Source organism: Heliconius melpomene, chromosome 18, assembly GCF_056956725.1.
Source record: "Heliconius melpomene rosina isolate 202511_hmr_F chromosome 18, ASM5695672v1, whole genome shotgun sequence".
Lineage (NCBI taxonomy): Eukaryota > Metazoa > Arthropoda > Insecta > Lepidoptera > Nymphalidae > Heliconius > Heliconius melpomene.
The window spans coordinates 10,849,337-10,863,204 of NC_140406.1; the positions used below are offsets into that span (position 1 = coordinate 10,849,337).

Sequence of the window (13,868 nt, forward strand, 5' to 3'; positions counted from 1 at the left end):
TCATTTTTATTCTAAATTATGTGAATATTTATATTTAAAATGCTTACTCTACAGTAAATAGCTTTGTCTAATGCAACAACATGGTAATATTGGTTCATATAACAAAATAAATGTATAAATGGTTAATATAGCTAATAATACATTATATATAAAGTGCATACAGTCATTTTAGGCTTTTATGCACAAAAATCAATAATATCTTGGTATAAGAGTCTAGAAGATTCACGCCGGTAGTTACAGTAGAGGAAATAGGAAGTCGCTAGCGCTCCAAGCGGCGGGAAGACGCAACACACACCGGATATAGGCCGAATGTTCTAGAAGAAATGCTTATTTTATTATTTAAATTATAATTTTAAATGAAGTATCTTCAAATAATATTATTTAGTAAAAGTGCATGTTAAAATCTATTTATATGTATATTAATATCAATACATTTCGTAGTTGAAGTGTATTTTTAGAAAATATTCATGGAAAGATCTCGAATGTTCTAGAATGTTCCATAGATTTGTAAGCGAACGCTGGTGCTGCAATGTGGTTTTGAGTAGCGGAACTAATAAATTTGTGTTCGTTGTAAGTAACCTTTTTCTAAATGATTAAAATTTCAATATGTTTTGATAAGGATGAAATTATGTTTAACTTCATTTATATTCAATAGAAAAATGTGTATTTTTATCCGCAATAATGAATTATATGTTTTTGTTTTCTACATTCTTTATAATTATATTAAAAAAGCTTTCAAAAAAAAATATTTGGAACATCAATATTACATGGTTATGATTTTTTTATATCTCTACACTATATATGGTTTTTAATAACTATGTTTTGAGTTACATTACATTTTTCAAACGTGTCATTTAATGAAATTTATTTACAAAATATATAATATGGAGATTTGAGAGAATATTATAACATCAGCATTCAGCATAATATTTCTTATAGAATTTACCTATTATTGTAAAACAAATACTATAAAATGGTGTGTATTAATTTTCTTGTAAGTCTATTTATGACGTTTCTTAACTCATGATTTATACTTTATAGTTTTATAGCATTAAAAATATAAATTTCAAAAGATATCAATTTAAGACAACACGAAAATTACTGATATCTGTTATAATAGACATATACCTATTAAAATGTAGTTAAATCCATACCTATATTATAAATTCGAAAGTAACTCTGTCTGTCTGTCTTTTACGCAATCAGGGCCAAACCGCTAATTTAATTGTGATAAAATACTCATAGAGACTTACTTGAGGGTCTCGGGATGAACTATTTTTCTCATATTTGTAATATTTTCGATATACACCAATATATTAAAATACTTATTAATTTGACATGCAATTTATTCCGCTATGTTAATAACAGCACCGTTGCTAAGCAACGATTTGGAAAGTTTTTGTTAGAAAACGCCACCCAAAATAAGCTTGCTTGACGCATCTCTCTATTGAAAACTGAAAATAATTTCATAAATATATTTAATAAATATTCGTATAGTTGAAGCGGGCGTAGCCGCGTTCGGGTCCACTAGTTAAAATATATATATATTCATAAAAATAATACTAAAACACTTATTAAAAGTGTTGCATACATCTGTAAATAAAGGCGGCAAGTCCAGAAATTTCTATTCGTTCACAGATGTCGCACCAATGCGCACTGTATATAAGTCCATGAGGTATCGCGCCGGCGTCATTGAGTAAAATTGAGCTGCGGCAACAGCGTTTCAAGTGTTCTGTGATAATTATACACGTGCGAGTACAAACCACGCTACGGATACGAAGCAAGAAGTAATTCATACAACTTTCAAATCAGTTGAAAGGTATATATTTCTTTATTCTATAAATGCCAGAGGAAAAAATGGAGACTCAATCCGGTGAAGTTGAAACCTTCGCCTTCCAGGCGGAAATTGCCCAGCTTATGTCATTGATCATCAACACATTCTACTCTAACAAGGAGATCTTTCTTCGTGAGTTGATATCCAACTCTTCAGATGCTTTGGACAAGATCCGATATGAATCTCTCACTGATCCATCAAAGCTCGACAGTGGAAAGGAGCTGTACATCAAGATAGTGCCCAACAAGAGCGAGGGTACCCTCACCATCATTGATACCGGTATCGGTATGACAAAGGCTGACTTGGTGAACAACCTCGGTACTATCGCGAAGTCCGGCACAAAGGCGTTCATGGAGGCGTTGCAGGCGGGCGCCGACATTAGCATGATCGGTCAGTTTGGTGTAGGTTTTTACTCCTGCTACTTAGTCGCTGACCGCGTGACTGTTCACTCAAAACACAATGACGATGAACAATACATGTGGGAATCTGCTGCTGGTGGTTCCTTCACCGTCCGTTCTGACCCCGGTGAACCTCTGGGTCGCGGAACAAAGATCGTACTTCACGTGAAGGAGGACCTCGCAGAGTTCATGGAGGAACACAAGGTCAAAGAGATAGTCAAGAAGCACTCTCAATTTATCGGTTATCCAATCAAACTTGTAGTTGAGAAGGAACGTGAGAAGGAGCTCTCTGATGATGAAGCTGAGGAGGAAAAGAAGGAAGATGAGAAGGAGGACGAGAAACCCAAGATTGAGGATGTAGGTGAGGACGAGGATGAGGACAACAAGGACAAAAAGAAGAAGAAGAAAACCATCAAAGAAAAGTATACTGAGGATGAGGAACTGAACAAGACCAAGCCCATCTGGACACGCAATGCAGATGACATTACCCAGGAAGAATATGGTGACTTCTACAAATCTCTCACCAATGACTGGGAAGACCATCTAGCTGTCAAACACTTCAGCGTTGAGGGTCAACTTGAGTTCCGTGCCCTCTTATTCGTTCCTCGTCGCGCTCCCTTCGACCTCTTCGAGAATAAGAAGCGCAAGAACAATATCAAATTGTATGTACGCAGGGTGTTCATCATGGACAACTGTGAAGACCTTATCCCTGAGTACCTGAATTTCATTAAGGGTGTAGTTGACAGTGAGGACTTGCCTCTCAACATTTCTCGTGAGATGCTCCAACAGAATAAGATCTTGAAAGTAATTAGGAAGAACTTGGTTAAGAAATGCTTAGAGCTCTTTGAAGAGCTGGCTGAGGACAAAGAAAACTACAAGAAGTATTATGAACAGTTCAGCAAGAACTTAAAGCTTGGTATCCATGAGGACTCTCAAAACCGCAACAAGATAGCTGACCTGCTCCGCTACCACACATCTGCCTCTGGTGATGAAGTTTGCTCTCTCAAGGAATATGTTTCCCGCATGAAGGAGAACCAGAAGCACATTTACTACATCACTGGTGAAAATAGAGACCAGGTGGCCAACTCATCCTTTGTCGAGAGGGTTAAGAAACGTGGTTATGAAGTTGTATACATGACTGAGCCTATTGATGAGTATGTAGTTCAACAGATGAGAGAGTATGATGGCAAAACTCTAGTCTCGGTAACCAAGGAAGGCTTGGAACTCCCAGAAGATGAGGAAGAGAAGAAGAAGCGCGAGGAAGACAAGGCCAAATTCGAAGGCCTATGCAAAGTAATGAAGAACATTCTAGACAACAAAGTTGAGAAGGTAGTTGTATCCAACAGGTTAGTCGAGTCACCCTGCTGCATTGTCACTGCTCAATATGGTTGGACAGCCAATATGGAGCGTATCATGAAGGCTCAGGCTCTCCGTGACACATCCACCATGGGCTACATGGCGGCCAAGAAGCACCTTGAGATCAACCCTGACCATTCCATTGTAGAGACACTCCGTCAAAAGGCCGATGCTGACAAGAATGACAAGGCTGTCAAGGACTTGGTCATCCTATTATACGAGACTGCTTTATTGTCCTCTGGCTTCACCCTTGATGAGCCTCAAGTGCACGCTTCTCGCATCTACCGCATGATCAAGCTTGGTCTCGGAATTGATGAGGAAGAGCCAATTCAAGTTGAAGAAGCCAGCGCTGGTGATGTTCCCCCTCTAGAAGGAGACGCTGATGATGCGTCCCGCATGGAGGAAGTAGATTAAGTTCCCCGCCTACTCCTAGCCATGTTATAATGGTATCTATGTGTATTGCAAGTTTTTTTTGTGCACTGGTGTACAGCCAAAGACTGATTTTAGTTCAAATTCCATTTAATTAATAAAGGATTACATTTAATGTAACTAATAATAATTTTGTAGTTTTATTTCCTTATTTCATTTAAGATATCTCTGTAAACTACTAAGCCTTAACTATTATTGTCTAGCTGTTGTTGCTTAGAATTTCAAGTCAATAAAGAATTTTAAAATATGAGTATATCAACATGTTTTACTTGTTTTTTATTATTATACTTGATGAAAATTTAATTATTAGTATAAATTTTTGACAGTATTTTATAAATTTAATAATATTTGTAAATCAATATAATTTTTAAATAAACTAAAAATAAAATAATATATATTATAAAATTTAATAACTTTCCAACTTATCATAATTAATATTTTAAAAATTTTAAAATGGGTACCTACATAAACTTATAATTGGCATTTGACATATAACATTGTCAGTAGTTCAGTGCATGCCTCAACAGGTGGCAGCACATGTCATGAAAACATTTATGCAGTCTTCGGTTTTATCTACAATCGATAGTACATTTTTAGTTTTCGTATTTAAAGGGCAAAGAAGCATCGCCTTGCTCTTTCCTTTTCTTTGAATTATTGTTTGTAATGATTTTGTGATTCTATTTATAAATAAATAATAATAAAGTATTGATATGTTATATTCCAATCATATCTTTTGAGCTTCGTTCGTTTTCGTTGTATATACTTTCGATATTTTTATTATTTCTATTAAAAGATCTGAGAATTATGAAAATATAGATTTCTTTCGAAGTTAACTTTACTAAAAAAAATAGCAAAATCCAAAACAATCGAATTTGCCTCGATCTCATATCCATAATGTAATTAATTATTTAATTTTCATATAAAGGTAGCTTATACAGGTTAAATCTTCTAGAACATTCTCCATATTTTCGGGAGTTCCACCTATCAGTATCACCTAGGCACTGCGCGTGTCTGACCTAGATGCAGGCCATCGATCGGGGCCCGCCCAGATTCATTTAGCATGCAACTTCCCAGTTGATTGAATTGCTTTATAACGCTTAATTAAAGCTATTTGTAAAGGAAATTGATTTAAACCAACAAATCAAAGGTACAGATATCCATGCGTGTAGATTCTCATTGGCTTGTGTAGGTTCTGTAGGTGATATATTATGAATTATAATAGAAATTAGGCCGTTGTGGCACAATGGGATATCGACTTTTCGACTAACGCCGAGTTCTGGAGGCATTGCGTGTTGAGTGGCGGAACTCAACGCCGCGCTGTGCCTCGACGCCAGAGCGAAGACAATAACATACAAATGTAAATAAATATTTCATTTCTTTGAGTGGGGCTCGAACCCACAACCAGTCTTTCACTTTGTGCTCGCTCCTGTGCGACGACTGGTCGGAGTCGAAGTTGGATTATGCTAATATTTTTTATTTGTATAAGTCTTGCATAACGCTGTGTAACCTGAAAGGGCGTAGTAAGACATTACTGCGTTTCTGCATTGCCCATAATCGAGAGTAGGAATCGAACCTACATATACGTATGTATACTTCGATAATATTATTTTATTATTGTCCTTGCCCACCTTTAATTAATAATGAGCATAGAACGACGTTTGTGGGTGTATATTAGTGTAATTATTATTATTACGTTCAGAAACTGGCGAGTCTCCACATTTATATGTGGAGATGACTGCAATTATTACAAACAGTGATTTTGACAAACTAATTCACTCGTGGTTACAGTATATTATTAAAATGTTGAAATAGCTAAATTAGTAAATATTTAAAGCTAATAAAATAACTTATATTTCCACTACTGTGCGGTTTCGTAGGAAGCCTTCCTTTTTTCCTTCTACACGCCACACCTCAGTGGCAGAGCTTAACGCCGCGCTTTGCCTCTACACTACTAAATATTTCACTTCCTCGAGTGGGGATGAAACCCAAAACCGCGCGTTATAGTCACACCCTTGTGCCGATACCCCACGACGGCCTTAATAAATAAAATTATAGCCTCTTAATTTTTCCGATAAATTTCCTAATCAGAAAAATTGTTTTTTGTTAGGGAGAGATCAGAATAATACATAGGATACAGTTTATGTAAAGATTTTGTATAATTTGGGAAACCACGCAAGCTCGCTAGTTTGTCCATATTCTCGAAAATAATATTTAGAGAGAAAACAGAAAAATTAACAGAATAATTTTTATAAGCGTATAAACGTTATAAGAGGTGAAATACAGACATAGTCCATAGATGACGACGAAAATAATTCATATATGCACCTATGTACAGACAGAGTTGTTTTGAAATATCAATTTAATCTTTATATTTTTAGAACATTATGATTCATTCACCCACGTTACTAGCTATTTGTGTTCAACTAGTGTGAATTCTTATGGTTATAAACATAAAGTTTATTATTCCTTAAATTATATTTTAAACGACCTATTTCGATGTGATGAGATTTCTTTACAAACATCTAATATTTTATAGATACGATACAAATGTATACAATTTAAAAACGTAAAGGAATTAAAAATTAATAAAGTTAAAAGTTTTTTTATATTTAGTAATATTTTATTGTTATTGGAACATTTTACAATATAGTAAAATCTATACGGTTGAACGTGTAAATCTCAGGAAGTAATTACTACGAGAACCCGTTGTAAAAATTTGTAGGTATCTGTTTTTTTAAATAAAAAAATAATTTAAAATATGTTTTTATTTTTAAGGATCTGCAGTTTTTGTAGTCGGATTTTAGGCAAAATTTTTGCGTTTGATACTCCATTTATATATATATCGATATCGATGAATGCTTTATGTTATATAACATCACTTTAATTCTTTCTATATATAAATGAAATCTACTCTATCACTTAGAATATGTCATATGAATGTGTCATGACGGCAAAGTACTTGGGAGGCGATTATTTTATAAGTAACAAAAATAATTTAAGATATGATGCACAACTGATCTACTGTTACACTATTCTAGAAAAATCTACCCTTACTGTTATTGAACGTGAGTGAACATGTTCCTACAGTACTTACAAAAGCGATCCCCCTCACCCTAACTTAAATTTCAAGGGCAAGTATTAAGAATTGACAATCGATTTTCTAGATTTAGATTAAAGAACTACATTGCTATTATTTAGTATTGTAAATAAACTGCAATAAATTATAATAATAATGCTTTTTTAAAAAAACATGGTTGGTAATGGGTTAACTTTATTAAATAAGTACTTGTAATTTCAGTATCATCTACTATTAAACAAAAAAATGACTAAGTTAAAAATATTTTAATTGTTTGCATAATGCCTATAATATAATCAATCTACATCATATAGGTAAATAAATATTTTATTTAAAAAATAGTTTACACTTAGGTATGTTTCATTTACATTTTGTACACGAAGGAACATATTGAAAAAAAATAGTCTTTTGATAGATATTATTTAAAAAATAAACAAAATTGTACCATAGGTTTATCTATCTATCTATAAGTTTATTATCTATCCATAAGTTTAAAAACTAATTAGATGCACAGATTAACACTCCATGTAAGAATATTTTAAAATTAATAAATTTTAACAATGATCTAAGATCCCATTGCATAAGGTTTTTCATTGCGATACTATTTATTGCTCACTGACATTATTTTATATTATTTTGAATTATTCCAAATTGTAAGAAAATAAATTTACCTCTATAAAAATCAAAAGTTTTATTTTAAATTTCATTCAAAATAAAGATAAATCTAGAATTTTCCAGTCCTCGATCCTTGTTTGTTACCATAAAAGAGAAGAGACGTGATGACGTGTTGCTGTCTCGCTCTTACACTGACGTCATGACTGGAGTTTTCTTTGGTGTTGCCAGGTACTGTTATGATTTTAACATAAGAATATGATACATAAAGTGAGTACTTAAAAAGTACCAAATTTCAAATAATTATAATTTAAAACGTTCTTTGAATTATTAAAGTTCATTGTTTTAATTAAAATTATTATATATCTAAAAATTTATCTAAAAATTAAATCTAAATAAATTGATTTAATATAAGTGAAACTATACTTTACATTTAAAAAAAATCTATATAGTTTTCGAAATATTTTGTAAATTAGGTTAAATAAAAATCTTAAGAAATGAAACTACTACTAATTATAACCAAAAAATGTATAATATAAATAAATAATATTAATTTGCTGACACAAATAAAATACAACCATTATTTACATTCCTTACAATCATGGTAGAAATATTATGCTGGTAGCTCTATAATGCGATAAAAAATATTGCTATCTCATTCTACCGCGATTCTATTGGTCACTGGAATGACATTCTAGAATATTCGACGATTGCTGTGACCTGATTGGTTAGTTCTAGTAACTTGTAGAATGTTCGAGATCACCCATTTGCTTAATATATAAACGGCCGACTTGGCGCGGAAAATCAGAATAATTTGAAATACGATACAGTGAAGACGTGAGATTTCGGTATACACCGAAGCTATTTTACTAAGAGTATTATTTATACGAGTGTGTTTATAAGCAATTACATCAACATGCCTGCTATTGGAATTGATCTTGGCACCACATACTCCTGTGTTGGTGTGTGGCAACATGGTAACGTGGAAATCATCGCCAATGACCAAGGTAACCGTACAACACCTTCATACGTCGCTTTTACTGACACCGAGCGCTTGATTGGCGATGCGGCGAAAAGCCAAGTGGCTTTGAACCCCAACAACACAGTTTTCGACGCGAAAAGGCTGATCGGACGCAAATTCGACGACCAAAAGATTCAACAGGACATGAAACACTGGCCATTTAAGGTAATCAATGATTGCAGTAAACCAAAAATCCAGGTTGAATTCAAAGGCGAGACCAAACGATTTGCCCCTGAAGAGATCAGCAGCATGGTTTTGACAAAGATGAAGGAAACCGCAGAGGCATATCTTGGCACATCAGTTCGCGATGCTGTCATCACAGTTCCCGCTTACTTCAACGACTCCCAGCGACAGGCAACCAAGGATGCTGGAGCCATAGCTGGCTTAAACGTCCTAAGAATCATCAACGAACCCACCGCTGCAGCTTTGGCATACGGCTTGGACAAGAACTTAAAAGGCGAAAGAAATGTACTAATCTTCGATCTTGGAGGAGGTACTTTTGACGTGTCTATTTTAACAATCGACGAAGGTTCCCTTTTCGAAGTCAAGGCAACCGCTGGAGATACTCACCTTGGAGGCGAGGACTTCGACAACAGGCTCGTAAATCACCTAGCCGAGGAATTCCAGCGTAAATATAAAAAAGATTTGAGAACTAATCCACGCGCGTTGAGACGCCTCCGCACCGCCGCCGAGCGTGCCAAACGCACTTTATCATCGAGCACTGAGGCGTCTATTGAAATTGACGCATTATATGAAGGAATTGACTTTTACACAAGAGTATCACGGGCTCGTTTTGAAGAGCTTAACTCCGACCTTTTCCGTGGTACTTTGGAACCGGTGGAAAAAGCTTTGAAAGATGCGAAAATGGATAAAAGTCAAATTCATGACGTTGTGCTCGTGGGCGGGTCTACTCGTATACCGAAAGTTCAGAACCTACTGCAGAACTTCTTCGGCGGCAAGAAACTTAACCTTTCAATCAATCCTGACGAAGCCGTAGCGTATGGAGCGGCTGTACAAGCGGCCATTTTGAGTGGCGAAACTGATTCAAAAATCCAAGACGTCCTCCTCGTCGACGTGGCTCCACTATCCTTGGGTATCGAGACCGCGGGCGGAGTGATGACAAAGATCGTTGAACGCAACAGCAAAATTCCGTGCAAGCAATCGCAAACCTTTACTACCTACTCCGACAACCAGCCGGCCGTGACCATTCAAGTTTACGAGGGCGAGCGAGCCATGACCAAGGACAACAACCTGCTTGGTACGTTCGACTTGACTGGCATTCCACCAGCACCTCGTGGAGTGCCAAAGATTGACGTGACATTTGATCTTGACGCGAATGGCATCCTTAATGTATCGGCTAAAGAGAACAGCACCGGTCGTAGCAAGAACATTGTCATAAAGAACGACAAAGGTCGACTTTCTCAGGCTGATATTGACCGAATGTTATCTGAAGCAGAGCGTTATAAGGAAGAAGATGAGAAGCAGCGTCAGCGAGTAGCAGCGAGAAATCAACTTGAATCCTACATCTTCAGTGTTCGCCAAACATTGGATGACGCTGGAACCAAACTATCTGACGCAGACAAAAGTAGTGCAAGAAGCGAATGCGACGAAGCCTTGCGTTGGCTAGATAACAATACTTTAGCTGAAAAGGAAGAATATGAGCACAAGTTGAAGGAAATCCAGCGTGTCTGCTCCCCAATCATGAGCAAGCTCCATGGGGCCGGCAACCCCAACCCCACCCCCGGAGCTCACGCTAATGGACCCACCGTAGAAGAAGTCGATTAATCTTATTTATAATTATTGTTTATTTACTTTATTTACCAGTATTTTTGTGATATTATGTGTTAAGACTGATAATTTATGATCTGTTGAAATTTATTTTTCTTAAATATTATCTGTTGGATTCATCAATAATAAATAATTATTATTTAGGTAAACTTTGGATTTATTTTATTTATCCCTACTTTTATTTGAAGATTTAAGAACTGAAAAGAAGTCTAGCATTAAAATGACTGAAGATTTTAAATATGAATGCAATTAACACTTTTGATTGTAATATTTTTAAATGTATTCATTTATATATTATTAAATAACATTATTTATACCTATCTCCGCCTATCTAAGCCTGGTCGAACATGTGAAGCGAGAATTTTTCACATGCTGTTGTAACTGAACAAAGATTTGTCTTTTTTGGGTGGAAGTATAAAAAATAAAATATTTTTAATTACTGTTCAATAAATATAAAATCTATTAAAAATATTTCTTTTGCGATTATTATATGTGGTTTGAGAATTGCAGTCTGCATTAAGATATAGTATACCTGTTTGCAATTACTCGCTCGGCCAAATGACGTGATTGACATGTGACTACTAAAAAATTGAAAATGAAAATTACTGTAACATTATTCAATAATAAATTATATGGCCACTACTGGCTTAATATACTTATTTTACTTTCTATTCAAAATAATAAAAAGCTAAAAGTTATGAAAAAATCAAATAAATAAATTTAATAGATATAGAGAGATATCAATTAAAAAGTATTCTATTTATTGTAAATATAAAGTTTGTGCTATCATGATTTATATAGATTAAATTGGAGCGCCACCTAGTGAGGAAAAGCGAATTTATTTTCACATACAGTTTTGCTATATTATAATAGATGGTATTCTTTTATAATAAAACAAAAAAAAGTGACTTCAAAACTATTATATTAATGTAAGTACTTAAATACAGTGTGTTACCGACAATCTGTAAAATTTGAATTCGGTAACCATAGCTCGGCAATATACAGAATACTGAAGATGTAAAACGTGCCTTCCTGCTGAACCTACTCCACTTTGCACTGTCTGTTACGTCTTCGGTGGTTGGCTCTCATATTCTGCATCACCGGCGTTGGGCGTCCGGGAGGTCTAACTCCAGGAACAGACAGCAAGGCACTTCCATCCGACATAGTTCCTAGGTCATACCATCTCAGGTATACGAAAAATATATTTAATTTAAGGTACATTATTATAAAAATAAAATCGAAGTTAATTATTTATCTAATCATGTCACTACATTTGAAACACATTTCACACTCGACGAAGTGGCTATTATTAATAAATCTCAATGAAATGAAAGCCCTTGCTTTGTAAACTGATAAACATATTGATTTAAATCTTAAAATAAGTTATCTTATCGTACAATACATGCTTGAATTTCGAGGACATTAGCAGACCTAGACCAGTACTACGTAATACACAAAGATCTTGGGGACAAGTGGGGACAAATGCACTAGCAAGCATGCTTAGCTATATACTTATACAGCGAGAGCTGTATTCCATATATAGCACGGTATGCAGAAGGAACCAAGTGTTAAGATACTCCGTTCCCGACTCGGCGCCCGATCCTTGTTGCCTAATAATTATTATTAATGAGATCTACTTTGAGCTACCCAACAAGAGTTTTACAAGGGTTGAGTAAATCCTGATAGATCTTGTCAATAGGTATGTTCTTTCTGTATAACCTGCCATGTTGTAAAAGCATGAAGTTATTTTTTCTATTTTATTGGTTCCATGGAATCTCCCACTCATTAGCAGGTTCAGCAGAGAGAACCAATTATTAAGTTATTCTATTTTTGCCTTTACGCCTAACTTTGGGATATTATCATGGAAGAACCTAGCCGTGGTCAGGTTTTTCTGGGGAGGACACTAAGATTTCTAACATTTTAATAATTTACCAACAATTAATATACAGTAGGTACAACAGTACTGTGCAGAATATGTCAATATTTTCTATACAAATATAAAATTATTCTATTCACATGAGATTTAATTAAATATAATTATTTAATACAAACTTCATACAAAGATTGTTACAAATTAATTTTATGACTTCGCTCATTGGGATCAACACGACAGTATTTACACATTTTGAAATTCTACAGTTCATATTTAGGAACTTTACCTCTGAAGAAAAATTGTTCTATAAAAGTGCAAATATATCATGCAATATGCAATATGCGCTGTTGAACCAAATGAGAATTTTAGGTTAAAAAGTAACACGTTTTCCAATTGCACTTTATATCTAAAATAAACATAAATTAAAAAATAAAACAGTTAAGTCGTTTCAGTCAAAACAGATTAACCTTGACAATGACAACCAATAATATGCCACCATCAGTTCACTTTCCTTTCCGAAAAACAGAAACAAAAGTTTTACAATTATTGTCTGTCTGTCCTTTTGTTTGTACGGGGTAATCTCCTAAACAGTTAAACCGTTTATACGGGACTTTCACTGGAAGACAGAAAAGGTTGTAAAACAACATATAACATAACTTTTGTCCCGGAGTCTTTTGTAAAATAAGGGAAAGGGATGGGCAACATATTTTTTTCCCATAAAACTAGGGGATCAAAATCACGCCTTTAAAAAATATAATGAGAATTCATATCGAATCTACAACATAAGCGAGGTAGCGGGTGAAAACTAGTTTTAATATTCTCCAGCTCTATATATTTACTGCGAAGTGCTATTTCAGCACCACGAGTCACGATTACTCGTCCTTTGTTCTCGACAGTTAAACAAGTGTCTATACAAGTGAGATTATCTTCAACGAGATAAAATCATTTTTAAATGACCGTCGCGTCGCGTCGTTATTGCCATATTAAATAGCGCGGTTTTGCTATACAGGTACTTATTATTTTAAATTTTAATAGCCAAAATGTAACGTTGTTACTGATTTGTAAAATTTTTATTTTTATAGATTCGATTAAAATCACGAATAGAAAAGCGCGGGTCCGTCTCGCCCACTGAGGGTTCCGTACAAAAATTGGAGGGTAGAGCACTTTCATCTGTTCCTCACTAGAACTAGCGGCTTTAATACCAAATTTTGCCTTCCTTGTAAGGCTATTCTTTTTTAAAATTTAACCACAAATGTATAGTTTTCATATTTCTTCTAGGAAGTACTACCTGTAGATTCTTGCTGCCTAATTTCATAATTCTAGGTTACCCAGAAGTACCCCATTAATTTAGTAGGACTGTCTGCAGGCAGCTATCATCGGCCCGGCATTTGTTCTTCCGACTTTGAATTTTTCTTCTACATTGAAGAAATGTTTGTTCTTACATTTCTCACTATCCGTCAAATTCTGGAGGTATTACGTGT

General features: G+C 34.8%; 2 protein-coding genes across 2 annotated transcripts; both read left to right on the forward strand.

Annotated features, from left to right (window-relative positions):
- Positions 1-1,653: 1,653 nt before the first annotated feature.
- Positions 1,654-4,147, forward strand: Hsp83 (Heat shock protein 83). Its single transcript, XM_085202033.1, has one exon. It carries the CDS (start codon positions 1,843-1,845, stop codon positions 4,000-4,002), a length of 2,160 nt encoding a protein of 719 aa, XP_085058159.1. The 5' UTR covers positions 1,654-1,842; the 3' UTR covers positions 4,003-4,147.
- Positions 4,148-8,500: 4,353 nt separating this feature from the next.
- On the forward strand, positions 8,501-10,663 carry LOC146529559 (heat shock protein 68-like). The gene has a single exon (XM_085202034.1). It carries the CDS (start codon positions 8,622-8,624, stop codon positions 10,509-10,511), a length of 1,890 nt encoding a protein of 629 aa, XP_085058160.1. The 5' UTR covers positions 8,501-8,621; the 3' UTR covers positions 10,512-10,663.
- The last annotated feature ends 3,205 nt before the right edge of the window (positions 10,664-13,868 follow it).

Coding starts and splice junctions, on each gene's coding strand:
- LOC146529559 (XM_085202034.1), top strand. CDS start 8,622: ATGCCTGCTATTGGAATTGATCTTGGCACCACATACTCCTGTGTTGGT.
- Hsp83 (XM_085202033.1), top strand. CDS start 1,843: ATGCCAGAGGAAAAAATGGAGACTCAATCCGGTGAAGTTGAAACCTTC.